At 40.5% G+C, this 19,697-nt stretch overlaps 1 protein-coding gene across 3 annotated transcripts in view; it reads right to left on the reverse strand.

Moving 5' to 3' along the window:
• Window positions 1-354: 354 nt before the first annotated feature.
• The window catches only part of GPSM2 (G protein signaling modulator 2), a 72,871-nt gene continuing 53,528 nt past the window's right edge, over window positions 355-19,697 (reverse strand). For all 3 annotated transcript variants that reach the window (XM_082450633.1, XM_082450634.1, XM_082450632.1), the window contains 2 exons: window positions 18,621-18,838; window positions 355-1,166 (listed from right to left, as the gene is read on the reverse strand). In XM_082450633.1, coding sequence (XP_082306759.1) covers window positions 939-1,166; window positions 18,621-18,838 — 446 coding nt within the window. In that variant the 3' untranslated portion in view covers window positions 355-938. The remainder of the gene's footprint in view (window positions 1,167-18,620; window positions 18,839-19,697) is intronic.

Raw genomic sequence — 19,697 nt, forward strand, 5'->3', positions numbered from 1 at the left:
TTGCTTTTGCTAAACTTAATTTATGTTGTATTATGTCCCCTTGTAAACCACCTTCAGTTTCTGGGAAGAGGAGGGAAGAGGCTTAATGACAACTGAGGGCTTAACCTACGTCTTTCGTACTTAATTTTTGTGACCCAGGTTCTTGACAGAGTCACATGAGGGTTTTGGATTTTCTGACATTAGGTCCTAAAAAGTTTTACAACAGTATTTTGCAACAGAACATGCAATTTTAAACCATTTTATATACATATATATACACACACACACAAAATGTACATATATACATATCTGTACTTATATATGTATATATATAAAAATTAGTTAGTTATTTAAAAAATTACACAGAGGCCAAAACACACTAAAGAAGTTTATTTTTAAGAGTTTCTTTTATAATGGTTTTGGCCTAAAATTATATTGAAAATAGAGATTTTCTTAGTGGAAAAAAATCTAGATTTTTTAATAGACTGTATAATTTTTTACACATTGGTCAAGTATATTATTTTTATGAAATAGCATAATTTCTCACTACATTGGTATAAAAAGGAGCCATTGTCAATTAAGAGTAAAAAAAAAAAAAATCTACCTCAGCAAGAGGATTAAATTCTAGGCTAGATTCATTTAACTTCCTACTTTACAAATACTAGGTAAAGGAATCTAACAAGTTGCTGAAGAACATAATCCCAAGCAGTAATCACAAAAGTTGATGAAGCACCTTTTAAGACACCTCTACCCTGAAACGAGTGTCCAGAGGAATGTTAATTAATACTATGCTATCAAAGGTTAAATATTTACATCATGCTAAAAACATTTTAAGCTTCAGTACAGTGCTATAATTTCTCCTTTGAAGGAAAAAAGTAATAGATTGAATTTTCCTGCAGTGTTCTGAAAGGAAATAAGGTCGCTTTAAAAAAGATATTCATAGTATACTAGTGGTTTGCTTATTTTTTTCCTGAATTTTCAAGTTCCAACAGAGCATTACTCTGCAAAAGGTCCTTCGGCCCAAATTCACTGTCTCTGTTTTGATCTCTTTGTAAAAGAACTCTCTGTTCATCCATTCTTTTTGCTTGAGACCGTAAAATAAGGCTAAAAAAGTCCTCATCTGGTACTGTTGGTCCCTTTGTGGCAGCAGGGGGTGGAGCACATCTTTGATCATCTAATCTGGATCCCTAAAAATTTACGAGAAAGAGATTAAAATACAAATACTGCAGGGAAGGAGAACACCAAGGTATGTTATGTCTGACATTCACAACAAGAAAATGTAGCTTTAAACATTTACTGCCTCTTAGAAATTTACTCAATCTTTAGACCTGAAACCTAGTAAGATCTTTTCTTTGAAATGACTTATATAATCAGAGCATAACAAGTATTGTGTATAACAAGTATTATGAAGCCATAGCTTCATGGCTTTGGTAAGATTAGTTAAGATGCAAGGTCACCTATGTCCAAGATAACAGTTCAAGATTATAATCTTACTGTAATAGGCATCGCCAAATACAACGTACCAAATCCTTAGGAATATCATGTGAGGTACAAAAACCCTACATCACTACCTTATAAATACTGTCTTCGGCCAAGGGTCAGCAAACTATAACCCACTGCCCACTGTTTTTGTAAACAGTACTTTCATTTCAATACCACGCTTGTTTGTTTATGAACTGTGTATGGCTGTTTGCCTGCTACAAGGGCAGAGTTGAGCAGTTGCAACAAAGGCCATAGGGCCCCGAAAAGCCTAAAATATTTTTCTCTCTGGCCCTTTACAGAAAAAGTTTGCCTACCCTCGTCTTAGGCAATAAAATCTGTTGTTAAGGAAATAAATAACCCAGAGTGAATTTTTCCTTCAAGTTCTGACTTACGATTCTTATATTAGAAGTACGTTAGAAATGTTTTTGATCAAATGAAAGCACTTAAAAGTCTACAGGACAGTGTCTGGTATTGTAACTCAAGAATACGAGTAGGAATGTGATGGCTGACATCGGAGTGCCCCGTGTTGCTAGGCGCTGTGCACTAACACGCCTGAGCGTTTAACCCCGCTGCCCCGTGAAGGTGCCGGGGCTGCCCGGATTCCTAGTCAGCGCCATCCCACCCTCTACACACACCTGGTTCACTCTTCATCATCTCTCCCGTCACGATTCGTGGTCATTTCACTGTCCCCTAAGTTTATCCAACACTCAGGCGCTTCAGTTCCTAGACCTCCCCTCCTCTGGTGTTTCATCCTTGCCCTCTGCCTTATCCATTAGCTCCCATGGTCAGAGGCCAGACACAGTCATTCTCAATAACTGCACAGTCTTTGAAATCATGATTTTAAAATATCTCATGTTGACCATGGACTCCTGTTTTTCCAGATCAGGCTCCCCAGTACTACCCCCAGTAAATCATTTTTTAAAAAACTGAGGTAAAATAAATATAAAATTTACCATTTTAACCATTTTTAAGTGTACAGTTCAGTATCAGGTACATTCGTATTGTTGTGCAATCATTACCACCATCCATCTCCAGAACTTTTTTCATCTTGCAAGACAAACTCTAAACCTATTAAACAACAACTCCCCACTCTCCCCTCTCTCCAGCCTCTGCAACCACCGTTCTACCTTGTCACTGTTAATTGGTCCGCTCTAACTAGCTCACATGAGTGGCATCAGAGTATTTGTCCTCTTGTGACTGCATATTTCTCAGCATCCATGTTGCAGCATGTTTTTAAGGCTGAAAATATTCTACTGTGTATGTACACCATATTTTGTTTATGCATTCATCTGCTGATGGACACTTGGGTTGCTTCCACCTTTTGGCTGTTGTGAATAATGCTGCTATGAATATGGGTGTACAAATATCTGTTCATGTCCCTGCTTTCAATCATACCCAGAAGTGGGACTGCGTATGATAATTCTGTTTTTAACTTTTTGAGGAACTGCCATACTGTTTTCCATAGCAGCTGCACCATTTTATATTCCCACCTGCAGTGCACAAGGGTTCCAATTTCTCCATATCCACACCAGCATTTGCTATTTTCTGCATTTTTTGGTTTGTTTTGATAGCCATCTTAATGGGCGTGAGGTGGTATCTCACTGTGGGGATTTTTTTTTTTTTTTAATTCGGTTGCACCAGGTCTTAGTTGTGGCATGTGAACTCTTAGTTGCGGCAGGCATGGGGGATATAGTTCCCTGACCAGGGATCGAACCGGGCCCCCTGCATTGGGAGATGGAGTCTTATCCACTGCGCCACCAGGGAAGTCCTTCACTGTGGTTTTGATCTGCATTTCTCTAATGATTTGTGACGTCAAGCATCATTTCCTATAATTATTGGCCATTTGTATATCTTCTTTGGAGGAATATCTATTTGGGTTCTTTGCCCACTTTTGAATCAGGTTTTTTGTTGTTGAGCTTTTGGAGTTCTCTATATTCTAGATTAATCTTTATGTTATATGATTTGCACATATTTTCTGTGGGTTGCCTTTTTGCTTTGTTGATGGTGTCCTTTGATCCATAAAAGTTTTAAGTTTTCATGAAGTCCAATTTGTCTTTTTTTTCTTTTGTTGCCTGTGCCTTTGGTGTCGTAACCCAGAAACCATAGCCAAATCCAAAGTCATGAAGCTTTCCCCTTATGTTTTCTTCTAATAGCTTTATAGTTTTTTAGCACTTATATTTAGGTCTTTGATCCACTTTGAGTTAATTTTTGTATATGGTATTAGGTAAAGGTCCAACTTAATTCTTTTGTATGTGGATATCCTGTTTTCCCAGCATCAACTGTTGATAAGACTTCCACACTGAATGGTCTTGTCACCCTTGTTGAAAATTGTTTGACAGTATCTGAGAGTGTTTATTTCTGGGCTGTCTATTCAATTCTATTGGGTCTCATTATGCTGGTATCACACTGTTTTGATTACTGTAGCTTTGTGATAAATTTTGAAATCAGGAAGTGTGACTCCTCCAACTTTGTTCTTCTTGTTCAAGATTGTTTTGGCTATTTGGGTTTCCTTGAGATTCCATATGAATTTTAGGATGGATTTTTAACTTTTTGTAAAAAAGCATCACTGAAATTTTTGATAGGGATTGCATTAAATATGTAGATCACACTCTGGGTGGTACTGACTTTTAAAAAAAAATTTTCATTTTATTAAATAATTGTCAGACCAGTATACTGGTCTGACCATTCCTTCACACTATCCCACAAATGAGGAGTGCTGGGATTATGTCAGGTGTCAAAACAGTATTGACTTTTTTTTTTTTTTTTTTTTTTTTTTTTTTAACATCTTTATTGAAGTATAATTGCCTTACAATGGTGTGTTAGCTTCTGCTTTATAACAAAGTGAATCAGTTATACATATACAATATGTTCCCATTTCTCTTCCCTCTTGCATCTCCCTCCCTCCCACCCTCCCCATCCCATCCCTCTAGATGGTCACAAAGCACCGAGCTGATCTCCCTGTGCTATGCGGCTGCTTCCCACTAGTTATCTATTTTACATTTGGTAGTGTATATATGTCCATGACACTCTCTTACCCTGTCACATCTCACCCCACCCCCTCCCCATATCCTCAAGTCCATTCTCTAGTAGGTCTGTGTCTTTATTCCCGTCTTGCCACTAGGTTCTTCATGGCCTTTTTTTTTTTTTTTTTTTTTCTCTTTTTTTTTTTTTTTTCCCCTTAGATTCCGTATATATGTGTTAGCATACTGTATTTGTTTTTCTCTTTCTGACTTACTTCACTCTGTATGACAGACTCTAACTCCATCCACCTCATTACAAATACCTCCATTTCATTTCTTTTTATGGCTGAGTAATATTCCATTGTATATATGTGCCACATCTTCTTTATCCATTCATCTGTCGATGGACATTTAGATTGCTTCCATGTCCTGGCTATTGTAAATAGAGCTGCAATGAACATTTTGGTACATGACTCTTTTTGACCTATGGTTTTCTCAGGGTATATGCCCAGTAGTGGGATTGCTGGGTCGTATGGTAGTTCTATTTGTAGTTTTTTAAGGAACCTCCATACTGTTCTCCATAGTGGCTGTATCAATTTACATTCCCACCAACAGTGCAAGAGTGTTCCCTTTCCTCCACACCCTCTCCAGCATTTATTGTTTCTAGATTTTTTGATGATGGCCATTCTGACCGGAGTGAGATGATATCTCATTGTAGTTTTGATTTGCATTTCTCTAATGATTAATGATGTTGAGCATTCTTTCATGTGTCTGTAGGCCATCTGTATATCTTCTTTGGAGAAATGTCTATTTAGGTCTTCGGCCCATTTTTGGATTGGGTTGTTCGTTTTTTTGTTATTGAGCTGCATGAGCTGCTTGTAAATCTTGGAGATTAATCCTTTGTCAGTTGCTTCATTTGCAAATATTTTCTCCCATTCTGATGGTTGTCTTTTGGTCTTGTTTATGGTTTCCTTTGCTGTGCAAAAGCTTTTAAGTTTCATTAGGTCCCATTTGTTTATTTGTGTTCTTATTTCCATTTCTCTGGGAGCTGGGTCAAAAAGAATCTTGCTGTGATGTATGTCATAGAGTGTTCTGCCTATGTTTTCCTCTAAGAGTTTGATAGTGTCTGCCCTTACACTTAGGTCTTTAATCCATTTTGAGTTTATTTTTGTGCATGGTGTCAGGGAGTGTTCTATTTTCATACTTTTACATGTACCTGTCCAATTTTCCCAGCACCACTTATTGAAGAGGCTGTCTTTTCTCCACTGTATATGCTTGCCTCCTTTATCAAAAATAAGGTGCCCATATGTGTGTGGGTTTATCTCTGGGCTTTCTATCCTGTTCCATTGATCTATATTTCTGTTTTTGTGCCAGTACCAAACTGTCTTGATTACTGAAGCTTTGTAATATAGTCTGAAGTCAGGGAGCCTGATTCCCCCAGCTCCATTTTTCGTTCTCAAGATTGCTTTGGCTATTCGGGGTCTTTTGTGTTTCCATACAAATTGTGAAATTTTTTGTTCTAGTTCTGTGAAAAATGCCAGTGGTAGTTTGATAGGGATTGCATTGAATCTGTAGATTGCTTTGGGTAGTAGAGTCATTTTCACAATGTTGATTCTTCCAATCCAGGAACATGGTATATCTCTCCATCTATTTGTATCATCTTTAATTTCTTTCATCAGTGTCTTATAATTTTCTGCATACAGGTCTTTTGTCTCCTTAGGTAGGTTTATTCCTAGATATTTTATTCTTTTTGTTGCAATGGTAAATGGGAGTGTTTTCTTAATTTCACTTTCAGATTTTTCGTCATTAGTGTATAGAAATGCAAGAGATTTCTGTGCATTAATTTTGTATCCTGCTACTTTACCAAATTCATTGATTAGCTCTAGGAGTTTTCTGGTAGCATCTTTAGGATTCTCTATGTATAGTATCATGTCATCTGCAAATAGTGACAGCTTTACTTCTTCTTTTCCGATTTGGATTCCTTTTATTTCTTTGTCTTCTCTGATTGCTGTGGCTAACACTTCCAAAACTATGTTGAATAATAGTGGTGAGAGTGGGCAACCTTGTCTTGTTCCTGATCTTAGTGGAAATGGTTTCAGTTTTTCACCATTGAGGACAATGTTGGCTGTGGGTTTGTCATATATGGCCTTTATTATGTTGAGGAAAGTTCCCTCTATGCCTACTTTCTGCAGGGCTTTTATCATAAATGGGTGTTGAATTTTGTCGAAAGCTTTCTCTGCATCTATTGAGATGATCATATGGTTTTTCTCCTTCAGTTTGTTAATATGATGTATCACATTGATTGATTTGCGTATATTGAAGAATCCTTGCATTCCTGGGATAAACCCCACTTGATCATGGTGTATGATCCTTTTAATGTGCTGTTGGATTCTGTTTGCTAGTATTTTGTTGAGGATTTTTGCATCTATGTTCATCAGTGATATTGGCCTGTAGTTTTCTTTCTTTGTGACATCTTTGTCTGGTTTTGGTATCAGGGTGATGGTGGCCTCGTAGAATGAGTTTGGGAGTGTTCCTCCCTCTGCAATATTTTGGAAGAGTTTGAGAAGGATAGGTGTTAGCTCTTCTCTAAATGTTTGATAGAATTCACCTGTGAAGCCATCTGGTCCTGGGCTTTTGTTTGTTGGAAGGTTTTTAATCACAGTTTCAATTTCAGTGCTTGTGATTGGTCTGTTCATATTTTCTATTTCTTCCTGGTTCAGTCTCGGCAGTTTGTGCCTTTCTAAGAATCTGTCCATTTCTTCCAGGTTGTCCATTTTATTGGCATAGAGTTGCTTGTAGTAATCTCTCATGATCTTTTGTATTTCTGCAGTGTCAGTGGTTACTTCTCCTTTTTCATTTCTAATTCTATTGATCTGAGTCTTCTCCCTTTTTCTCTTGATGAGTCTGGCTAATGGTTTATCAATTTTGTTTATCTTCTCAAAGAACCAGCTTTTAGTTTCATTGATTTTTGCTATTGTTTCCTTCATTTCTTTTTCATTTATTTCTGACCTGATCTTTATAATTTCTTTCCTTCTGCTGGCTTTGGGGTTTTTTTGTTCTTCTTTCTCTAATTGCTTTAGGTGCAAGGTTAGGTTGTTTATTCGAGATGTTTCCTGTTTCTTGAGGTAGGCTTGTATTGCTATAAACTTCCCTCTTAGCACTGCTTTTGCTGCGTCCCATAGGTTTTGGGTCGTCGTATCTCCATTGTCATTTGTTTCTAGGTATTTTTTGATTTCCCCTTTGATTTCTTCAGTGATCACTTCGTTATTAAGTAATGTATTGTGTAGCCTCCATGTGTTTGTATTTTTTACAGATCTTTTCCTGTAATTGATATCTAGTCTCATAGCGTTGTGGTCGGAAAAGATACTTGATACGATTTCAATTTTCTTAAATTTACCAAGGCTTGATTTGTGACCCAAGATATGGTCTATCCTGGAGAATGTTCCATGAGCACTTGAGAAAAATGTGTATTCTGTTGTTTTTGGATGGAATGTCCTATAAATATCCATTAAGTCCATCTTGTTTAATGTATCATTTAAAGCTTGTGTTTCCTTATTTATTTTCATTTTGGATGATCTGTCCATTGGTGAGAGTGGGGTGTTAAAGTCCCCTACTATGATTGTGTTGCTGTCGATTTCCCCTTTTATGGCTGTTAGTATTTGCCTTATGTATTGAGGTGCTCCTATGTTGGGTGCATAAATATTTACAATTGTTATACCTTCCTCTTGTATCGATCCCTTGATCATTATATAGTGTCCTTCTTTGTCTCTTGTAATAGTCTTTATTTTAAAGTCTATTTTGTCTGATATGAGAATTGCTACTCCAGCTTTCTTTTGATTTCCATTTGCATGGAATATCTTTTTCCATCCCCTCACTTTCAGTCTATATGTGTCTCTAGGTCTGAAGTGGGTCTCTTGTAGACAGCATATATATGGGTCTTGTTTTTGTATCCATTCAGCCAGCCTGTGTCTTTTGGTGGGAGCATTTAATCCATTTACATTCAAGGTAATTATCGATATGTATGTTCCTATTCCCATTTTCTTAAATGTTTTGGGTTTGCTATTGTAGGTGTTTTCCTTCTCTTGTGTTTCTTGCCTAGAGAAGTTCCTTTAGCATTTGTTGTAAAGCTGGTTTGGTGGTGCTGAACTCTCTCAGCTTTTGCTTGTCTGTAAAGGTTTTAATTTCTCCATCAAATCTGAATGAGATCCTTGCTGGGTAGTGTAATCTTGGTTGCAGGTTTTTCTCCTTCATCACTTTAAGTATATCCTGCCACTCCCTTCTGGCTTGCAGAGTTTCTGCTGAAAGATCAGATGTTAACCTTATGGGGATTCCCTTGTGTGTTATTTGTTTTTTTTCCCTTGCTGCCTTTAATATGTTTTCCTTATATTTAATTTTTGACAGTTTGATTAATATGTGTCTTGGTGTGTTTCTCCTTGGGTTTATCCTGTATGGGACTCTCTGTGCTTCCAGGACTTGATTAACTATTTCCTTTCCCATATTAGGGAAGTTTTCAACTATAATCTCTTCAAATATCTTCTCAGTCCCTTTCTTTTTCTCTTCTTCTTCTGGGACCCCTATAATTCGAATGTTGGCACGTTTAATGTTGTCCCAGAGGTCTCTGAGACTGTCCTCAGTTCTTTTCATTCTTTTTTCTTTATCCTGCTCTGCAGTAGTTATTTCCACCATTTTATCTTCCAGGTCACTTATCCTTTCTTCTGCCTCAGTTATTCTGCTATTGATCCCATCTAGAGTATTTTTAATTTCATTTATTGTGGTTTTCATCATTGCTTGGTTCCTCTTTAGTTCTTCTACGTCCTTGTTAAATGTTTCTTGCATTTTGTCTATTCTATTTCCAAGATTTTGGATCATCCTTACTATCATTATTCTGAATTCTTTTTCAGGTAGACTACCTATTTCCTCTTCATTTGTTAGGTCTGGTGTGTTTTGACCCTGCTCCTTCATCTGCTGTGTGTTTTTCTGTCGTCTCATTTTGCTTATCTTACTGTGTTTGGGGTCTCCTTTTCACAGGCTGCAGGTTCGTAGTTCCTGTTGTTTTTGGTATCTGTCCCCAGTGGCTAAGGTTGGTTCAGTGGGTTGTGTAGGCTTCCTGGTGGAGGGAACTAGTGCCTGAGCTCTGGTGGATGAGGTTGGCTCTTGTCTTTCTGGTGGGCACGTCCACGTCTGGTGGTGTATTTTGGGGTGTCTGTGGCCTTATTATGATTTTAGGCAGCCTCTCTGTTAATGGATGGGGCTGTGTTCCTGTCTTGCTAGTTGTTTGGCATATGGTGTCCAGCACTGTAGCTTGTTGGTCGTTGAGTGAAGCTGGGTCTTGATGTTGAGATAGAGATCTCTGAGAGATTTTTGCCGTTTGGTATTACGTGAAGCTGGGAGGTCTCTTGTGGACCAGTGTCCTGAAGTTGGCTCTCCCACCTCAGAGGCACGGCCCTGATGCCTGGCTGGAGCACCAAGAGCCTTTCGTCCACACGGCTCAGAGTAAAAGGGAGAAAAAATAGAAAGAAAGACAGAAAGAAAGAAAGAGGCTATAATATAGTGAAGTAAAATAAAGCTATTGTAAAGCAAAGCTATACAGACAAAATCGCACCCAGAAGCATATACATATACACTCACAAATAAAGGAAAAGGGGAAAAATTAATATATCCTGCTCCCAAAGTCCACCTCCTGAATTTGGGATGATTCGTTGTCTATTCAGGTATTCACCAGCTGCAGGCCCATCAAGTTGTTTGTGGAGTTTTAATCCGCTGCTTCTAAGGTTGCTGGGAGAGATTTCCCCTTATCTTCCCTGTTCGCACAGTTCCTGGGGTTCAGCTTTGGATTTGGACCCGCCTCTGCGTGTAGGTCGCCTGAGGGCGTCTATTCCCCGCACAGACAGGACGGGGTTAAAGGAGCAGCTGCTTCGGGGGCTCTGGCTCCCTCAGGCCGCGGGGAGGGAGGTGTACAGAGGAGGCGGGGTGAGCCTGCGGCGGCCGAGGCCGGCGTGACGTTGCACCAGCCTGAGGCGGGCAGTGCGTTCTCCCGGGGAACTTGTCCCCGGATCACGGGACCCTGGCAGTGGCGGGCTGCACCGGCTCCCGGGAGGGGCGATGTGGAGAGTGACTTGTGCTCACACACAGGCTTTTTGGAGGCGGCAGCAGCAGCCCCAGCGTCTCACGCCCGTCTCTGGGGTCCGTGCTGATCGCCGCGGCTCACGCCTTTCTCTGGAGTTCGTTTAGGCGGCACTCTGAATCCCCTCTCCTTGCGCGCCGCGAAACAAAGAGGCAAGAAAAAGTCTCTTGCCTCTTCGGCAGCTGCAGACTTTTTCCCGGACTCCCTACCAGCCAGCTGTGGTGCGCTAACCCCTTCAGGCTGTGTTCACGCCGCCAGCCCCAGTCCTCTCCCTGCGATCCAACCGAAACCGAAACCCGAGCCTCAGCTCCCAGCCCCGCCCGCCCCGGCTGGGGAGCAGACAAGCCTCTCGGGCTGGTGAGTGCTGCTCCGCGCCGAGCCTCTGTGCGGGAGTCTCTCCGCTTTTTCCTCTGCGCCCCTGTTGCTGTGGGGTCTGCGGTGATCGCCGCGGCTCGCGCCCTTCTCTGGAGTTCGTTTAGGCGGCGCTCTGAATCCCCTCTCCTTGCGCGCCGCGAAACAAAGAGGCAAGAAAAAGTCTCTTGCCTCTTCGGCAGCTGCAGACTTTTTCCCGGTCTCCCTCCCAGCCCCCTGTTGTGCGCTAATCCCTTCAGGCTGTGTTCACGCTGCCAGCCTCAGTCCTCTCCCTGCGATCCGACGGAAGCCAAGCCTCAGCTCCCAGCCCCGCCCGCCCCGGCGGGGGAGCAGACAAGCCTCTCGGGCTGGAGAGTGCTGCTCGGCGCCGAGCCTCTGTGCGGGAATCTCTCCGTTTTTCCCTCTGCGCCCCTGTTGCTGTGGGATCCGCGCTGGTAGCTGCGGCTCGCGCCCGTCTCTGAAGTTCGTTTAGGCAGCGCTCTGAATCCCCTCTCCTCGCGCACCAGGAAACAAAGAGGGAAGAAAAAGTCTCTTGCCTCTTCGGCAGCTGCAGACTTTTTCCCGGACTCCCTCTTGGCTAGCTGTGGTGCACTAACACCTTCAGGCTGTGTTCACGCCGCCAACCCCAGTCCTCTCCCTGCGATCCGACCGAAGCCCGAGCCTCAGCTCCCAGCCCCGCCCGCCCCGGCGGGTGAGCAGACAAGCCTCTCGGGCTGGTGAGTGCTGCTCTTTGCCGAGCCTCCGTGCGGGAACCTCTCCGCTTTGCCCTCCGCACCCCTGTGGCTGCGCTCTCCTCCGTGGCTCCGAAGCTTCCCCCCTCTGCCACCCGCAGTCTCCGCCCGCGAAGGGGCTTCCTAGTGCGTGGAAATCTTTCCTCCTTCACGGCTCCCTCCCACTAGTGCAGGTGCCGTCCCTATTCTTTTGTCTCTGTTATTTCTTTTTTCTTTTGCCCTACCCAAGTACGGGGGGAGTTTCTTGCCTTTTTGGAGGTCGGACGTTTTCTGCCAGCGTTCAGTGGGTGTTCTGTAGGAGCAGTTCCACGTGTAGATGTATTTCTACTGTATCTGTGGGAAGGAAGGTGATCTCCGCGTCTTACTCTTCCGCCATCTTCCCCCACCCCAAAACAGTATTGACTTTTTAACAATCTTAAGTCTTCCAGTGGGAGGGACTTATGTCATAATTAATTTCTTTCAGAAATATTTTGTAGTTTTCACTGTACAAGTCTTTCACCTTCTTGGTTAATTCCTAAGTATTTTATTCTCTTTGATGCTATTGTAAGTGGAACTGTTTTCTTAATTTCCTTTATGGACTGTTCATTATTAGTGTATAGAAATGCAACTGATTTTGGATGTTGATCTTGTAACTTTCCTTCTTAGGTCTAATAGATTTGTGGTGAAATCTTTAGGATTTTCTACATATAAGACCCTGTCATCTCCAAACAGATCATTTTACTTCTTTTCCAATTTGGCTGCCTTCTGTTTCTTTTCCTTGCCAAACTGGCTAGAACTTCCAGTACTATGTTGAATATAAGTGGCAAAGTGGGCATCCATGTCTTGTTCCTGATCTTAAAAGCTTTCAGTCTTTTACCACTGAGTATGATGATAGCTGTGTATGTGGTTCATAAATGATTTTTATTATGTCATGGTAGTTTCCTACTATTCCTGGTTTGCTTTTTATCATGAAGATGTGTTGAATTTTGTCAAGTGACTTTTCTGCATCAACTGAGATGATTGTGTTTTTTTCCTTCATTCTATTAATGTGGTACATTACATTGATTGATTTCCACATGTTGAACCATCTTTGCATTCCAGGAATAAATTCCATCAGGTTATGGCATATAATCCTTTTAATATGCCACTGGCTTCTGGTTGCTAGTATTTTGTTGCTAATTTTTGCATCTATATTCAAAAAGGATATTGGTCTGTAGTTTTCTTATAAAGTCTTAACTGGCTTTGGTATCAGGGCAATATTTGCCTCATAGAATGACTGACGAATAGGAAATGTTCCCTTTTTTTCAATTTTTGGAATTGGTGTTCTTTAAATATTTGGTAGAATTCACCCGTGAAGCCATCAAGTCCAGGGCTTTTCTTTTGTCAGGAGGTTTTTAATTACTGATACAATCTCCTTATGAATTATGGATCTATTTTCTATTTCTTCATGGTTCATTCTTGGTTTTATGTTTCTAGTTATTTGCCCATTTCATCTAGATTATCCAGCTTGTTGGCATACAGTCATTCATAGCATTCTCCTATAATTCTTTTTATTTCTGTAGAATCAGTAGTAATGTCCCTGCTTTCATTTCTAATTTTAGTAATTTGAACCTTCTCTTTTTCTTAGTATAGCTAAGTTTGTTAATCTTTTCAAAGAACCACCTTTTGATTTTGTTGATTTTGTTTTTTCCTGTTCTCTGTTGTATTTGTCTCTGCTCTAATCTTTATTATTCCTTCCTTCTGCTAGTTTTAAGCTTAGTTTGTTGTTCTTTTTCTAGTTCCTTAAGTTGTAAAGTTAGACTGTTGATCTGAGATCTTTCTTTTTTAATGTAAGCATTTACAGCTATAAATTTTCCTGGGCACCACCTTCACTGCATCCCGTAAGTTTTGGTAAATTGTGTTTTCATTTTCATTAGTCTCTAGGTTTTCTGTTTTTGTTTTTTTTTAATATTTATTTATTTAGGCTGCACTGTGTCTTAGTTGCGGCACACAGGATCTTCCTCGTGGCATGCGGGATCTTTAGTTGTATCATGTGGACACTTGGTTGTGTGCTGGTGGGCTCTTAGTTGTGGCATGCGGACTTCTTAGTTGCATCACGTGGACACTCAGTTGCAGCATGCATGGGGGGATCTAGTTCCCTGATCAGAGATCGAACCCAGGCCCCCTGCATTGCAAGTGTGGAGTTTTACCCACTGGATCACTAGGGAAGTCCCTAGGTATTTTCTAATTTCCCTTTTAATTTCTTCTTTGACCCACTGGTTGTTTAACTTCTACAAATTTGTGAATTTTCCAATTTTTCCTCCTGTTGCTTCTAACTTCATCTTATTTTGGTTGGAGAAGATACTTTGTATGATATCTTAAGATATCTGTTGAGACTTAATTTGTGGCCTAACGTATGGTCTGTCCTGGAGAGTGTCTCATATACATGTAAGAATGTGTATTCTGTTCTGTTGTGTATTATTCCAATCTGTTAGATGTAGTTGGTTTATCGTGTTGTTGTCCTCTGTTTTCTTTCTTATCTTCTGCTTGGTTGTCCTACCCAATAATGAGAGTGGGGATTGAAGTCTTCAACTATTATTGTAAAAACTCCATTTCTCCCTTCAGTTCTGTCAATTTTTGCTTTATATATGTTGATGGTGTGTTATTAGGTAAGTAGCTTCAGCATTTCTTGAATCCACTGAGACCACTGCCACTTTTCACTTTCACACCTTCCCTTACATCCCTTCTTAGACACAGTCCGGGTTCCAAAATCTGTTACTAACAGCACTTCCTGACATTGCTCTCCCCCTCTATCCTATTCTCCTGGCAATACAAAGCTTGATTAAATCTGTCTCTCTGCCTCCTTAAGCAGCTGGTTATGACTGGAGAATATATACAACTGCACTGACCAGCCTTAGTTCCATGACTGAACCTCAGCACAGCTCAGCAACCCTATTTTCCCTGGTCAGCATGCTTTTAGTTTCTCCAAGTCAACTATACGCCATTTCCTTTTTTTTTTCATAATTACTGTGCTCCAACCTCAATCTCTGCTAAATGGCTGTATTTTTCATTCATTCACTCATTCATTCATTCATTTATTTATTTATTCTTTTGGCTGCGTCAGGTCTTAGTTGCAGCACACAGGATCTTTTGTTGCAGCGTGCAGGCTTCTCTCTAGTGGCAGCGCGTGGGCGCTGTAGTTGCACACGGGCTCTCTAGTTCTGGCATGTGGGCGTAGTTGCCCCTTGGCACGTGGGATCTTTGTTCCCTGACCAGGGATCGAACCCGCATCCCCTGCATTGGAAGGCAGATTCTTAACCACTGGACCACCAAGGAAGTCCCTCTATTTCTATTTCTTTTTTTTTTAAATTAAGTATAGTTGATTTACAATGTTGTGTTAGTTTCTGGTGTACAGCAAAGTGATTCAGTTATACATATTTTCTTTTTCATATTTTTTTCCATTATGGTTTATTACAATATATTGAATACAGTTCACTGCTATACAGTAGAACCTTGTTGGTTATCTATTTTATATATAGTAGTGTGTATATGTTAATTACAAATTCCTAATTTATCCCTCCCCTGTCCCCTTTCCCTGCCTTGGTAACCATAAGTTTGTTTTCTATGTCTGTGAGTCTGTTTCTGTTTCATAGATAAGTTCATTTGTATCACGTTTTAGATTCCACATATAAGTGATATCATATGGTATTTGTCTTTCTCTGACTTACTTCACTTAGTATGATAATCTCCAGGTCCATCCATGTTGCTTCAAATGGCATTATTCCATTCTTTTTTATGGCTGAGTAGTATTCCATTGTATTTATGTACCACATCTTCTTTATCCATTCATCTGTCAGTCAATGGACATTTAGGTTGTTTCCATGTCTTGGCTGTTGTAAATGGTGCTGCTATGAACGTAGGGGTGCATGTATCTTTTCAAATTAGAGTTTTCTCCAGATATATGCCCAGGAGTGGAATTGCAGGATAATAGGGTAACTCTATTTTTAGTTTTTTGTTTTTTGTTTGTTTTAATTGAAGTATAGTTGGTTTACAGTGTTGTGCCTCTTTGCCCATTTTTGAATTGAATTGTCTTTTTTTTTTTTTTGGCTGTGTCAGGTCTTCGTTGCTGCATCGGGCTTTCTCTAGTTGTGGCGAGTGGGGGCTAACGCTTCGTTGTGGTGTGTGGGCTTCTCATTGTGGTGGCTTCTCTTATTGAGGACCATGGGTTCTAGGTGCGCAGGCTTCAGTAGTTGCAGCACGTGGGCTCTAGTAGCTGTGCTACTAGTTGCAGCACGCAGGCTTCATTAGCTGTGGCGCGTGGGCTCAGTAGTTGTGGCTCATGGGCTCTAGAGCGCAGGCTCAGTAGTTGTGGCACACGGGCTTAGTTGCTCTGCGGCATGTGGGATCTTCATGGACCAGGGATCGAACCCGTGTCCCCTGCATTGACAGGCGGATTCTTAACCACTGTGCCACCAGGGAAGTCCTATTTTCAGTTTTTTAAGGAAACTCCATACTGTTCTCCATAGTGGCTTTACCAATTTACATTCCTACCAGCAGCGTAGGAGGGTTCCCTTTTCTCCACACCCTCTCTAGTATTTATTATTTGTAGACTCTTTCTTTGATGATGGGATTCTGACCTGTGTGAGGCAATACCTCACTGTAGTTTTGATTTGCATTTCTCTAATAATTAGCCATGTTGAGTATCTTTTCTTGTGCCTCTTGGCCTCTGTATGTCTTCTGTGGAGAAATGTCTGTTTAGGTCTTCTGCCTTAAATAGCTCTACTTCTTACTTTGCTAAGAAAATAAAAGCAACCAGAGATAATTCCTACTTGCTTCTACCTCCAAATCTGTACACATATACTCTGTTTTCCTTCTCACCTATGCAAAAACTGTTCTTTATCCTATACTCTTCTGCATCACTGGTTCCCCTCTCTATGTGATCATTCCATCAGCAAACATGCTGTATATTAACTCTCAAAATAAGAAAAAACCCACCTATATCCTATAACCCCCTCCAACTAATGATTCATTTCTTTGCCTTCCTTTTTTTCTGTGTACTATCTATCTCCCCTTTTACATTTCCCATTTTCTCAACCCACTCAGGCCTTTGCCCCGTCATGCCACTAAAACAGTATCTTTCACAATTATAAATGTTGCTGTATCTAGTAGGCTCAGCCATTATCTTACTTAGCTTCTTAACAGCATCTGACACAGATGAACATTCCTTAAACACTTTCTTCACTTGGCTTCTACCACACTCTCCAAGTTTTCTTCCAAATCTCTGGCTGATTTCCTGCTTTAGTGGTTCATCTTCCTTTATCCAATTAGTGGTTTTCCAGTGCCCAGGGCTTAGTCTTCCTATTTCCTTATCTATTCTTTAGGTAATCTCTTTCCCAGGGCTTTAATACCAGCTATATGCTGATGACTCCTAAAGTTACTTCCCTCTGGGGCTCCAGGTTTTTTTTTTAATAGTGCCTATTCCACTTGAATGTCTAATTAGGTTTCCCACATTTACATATCTAAAGTAAAACTCTTGCTTTTCTCCCCAAACCTGTCTCTCCTCTGGTCTTCTCCATTTCAGTAAATGGTACCATCCATTTACTCAGTTATTCAAGCCAAGAAGGTAGGAATCATCCTTGATTCTCTTTCTCATACCCTCCATCCAGTTTATTAACTGGTCTTGCCAACCAACCATAATTTCAAGTTATATCCCTATTCTGACCACTTATCATCACTGCTCTCACCATGCTAGTCCAAGTCACCAATAGTTTTTGCCTTATTACCACATTAGTTTCCTAGCTGGTTTTCCTACTAACAAACAAACACCCTTTGCCACTACATTCTTTCAGCGATGGTCAGGATGATCTCCCAGAACCCTCCAATGCCTTCCTGTCACATCTGGAACACAAGACCTCATCATGGCCTACAAGAGCCTATATGATCTAGGCACTGATCACTTCTCCATCCTCATCCTGTAGCACTTTCCTCTACCCTTTACTCACTCTACACCAGTCACACTACACTGGCCACCTTGCCATTCCTTGAACCTGCTAAGCTTCTATATCCAAGAGGGGACTTGCTGTCTCTGCGTGGAACGCTCTTCCAGTAAATATGCACATGGCTGACTGCTTTACCTCATTCAGGTCTGTGTTCAAGTGTCAACCCAGAAAGGTCTTGCCTAACCACCACGTCTAAAACAGACACTCCATCAACCACCACCACCACCACCACCCCTGGTTACCCATTACCTCTTTATCTATCTTGCTTTAATTTTCTTTATAGCAAGTATCAGTACCTGACATATACTACCTATCTATGTATCTATACACACACACACTCTTATTCAATGTCTCTCACGCTAAAATGTAGGATACTTTAAAAAGCAGTGTATCCCCAATATCTAGAATAGTGCCCAGAACATAAAAGGTGTTTGTTTGGTAATATTTTGATTGAATGAATGAGAGATCATCATCTCATCTTTTTATGAATGAGAAAACTGAGACATAGAACACAGAACTAGGGTCAGGCACAGGAAATGTCTCTTTTTAGTGAAAATAAGCATTATTTTTCTCATGGTCCTGTCCAAGCCATTTGAGATATTTCTTAACCACTTTGGTTAATAATTATTAAAACAGCTAAAATATGAAAGCTATCTCAATATATACATTTCTCCCAAATGGTAAACTGTCTAGAAAGGGCCCCAGCTAGACTCTCTCCATGTTAATACTGGTTGCTCCTGATGCTATTCCTAAAATTCAGAAGAGGGGCTCTTCCTGTAGTCTCTACTACAGCTCATAGGGAGTCATCAGCAACATCCCACCTCACCAGCCAAAAGGAACACAAAATAAGAAGCAATCATAAGGGAGCTACAATGTCTGATGGATCCCTGAATAATCAACTTATTGCCTTTCTAATAACAAAATGAGCTTTTCCCAATTTAGAATCATAATACTGCCAAAGCTCTCAACAACATCTGAGCTATATATACAGAATGACAAAAATATGCAGACATACTTGACATTTTACAAGGATGTCAAAGAAATCTTCATCAGCCTCTTTGTTGTCATTAGTCATCAGGTGGCCAAGTACTGACTGATTGTTGTTTTGTGTCAGACGAAGCCCAGGCAAATTACTGAAACTGGCTCTCTGATCATCCAAACGGCGGCTCTGTGAGCTGGCAAGAAGGTCTAAAAACTCATCTGTGTTGGGGGATACCATGGAAACAGATGCTGCTATGAATAGAGGAAAAAAAATCCAAAAATAATAAAGTTATTTAAGCATATTTATTATATACATACAATTTCTTTCTGCCTTATTCACTCCCAACACCCTTTCTGCCCTCCTGCTTTAGCTCTGTCACTGAGTCACTGACAGGCTGGGGCCAGACTAGATGGGTGGGGAGGGAAGAATGAATCCCAGAGTACTTCAGATGGTCCACTTGGAGGTAATTTGAACTTGACTATATTTCCGTTTATCTAATGCCACCCAATATGTAACTTTATAAGATACGGGGCTAGATTTCAGAAGGTAACTACATTGTTTTTCTCACATACTTTCTTAGACCAGGATGAATGGACAGTATTTTTATCCCATGCCCTGGATAGGACATTCAGCTAACTAACTAAACTTCGAGTTAAGTGCTGCTGGCAAGTCTTGGTCTATGGGGGAGGAAGTCTTTTGGTAGCTGAAATAGAAAATTTTAAGTAACCTATTTTAGATCTTTCGAAGGCTCAGGCAAGCCTTAGCTTCAGCCATAGCCATAGGTTCCTCTTCAGTCTGTCTTGGCTTTTCTTTTTTAATCCACATATGAAGTATCTGCATTTTACATGTAATCATAAGGTATGTGTAACTATAATTTTTTCCTCATTATTTTTATTTTTTTTAAGTTAGATTTTTTTCCCCAGCCCCTAGGAAACTTGGGAGGCAGTATGATATAGTTCGTAGAAAGTGCACTGGGCTAGAAATACAGATAAACTTAGGGGAACTGAAACAAAACCTTGTTTGAAACTGTACAAATACCAGCATTTCAGATATACCTTGATTCAGGCTCCTTTACTGTACCTCCTAAATTCTCAGAAATAAATCACAAGA

The sequence above is a fragment of the Balaenoptera physalus genome (genome assembly GCF_965194825.1).
Source record: "Balaenoptera physalus genome assembly, chromosome: 1".
NCBI lineage: Eukaryota > Metazoa > Chordata > Mammalia > Artiodactyla > Balaenopteridae > Balaenoptera > Balaenoptera physalus.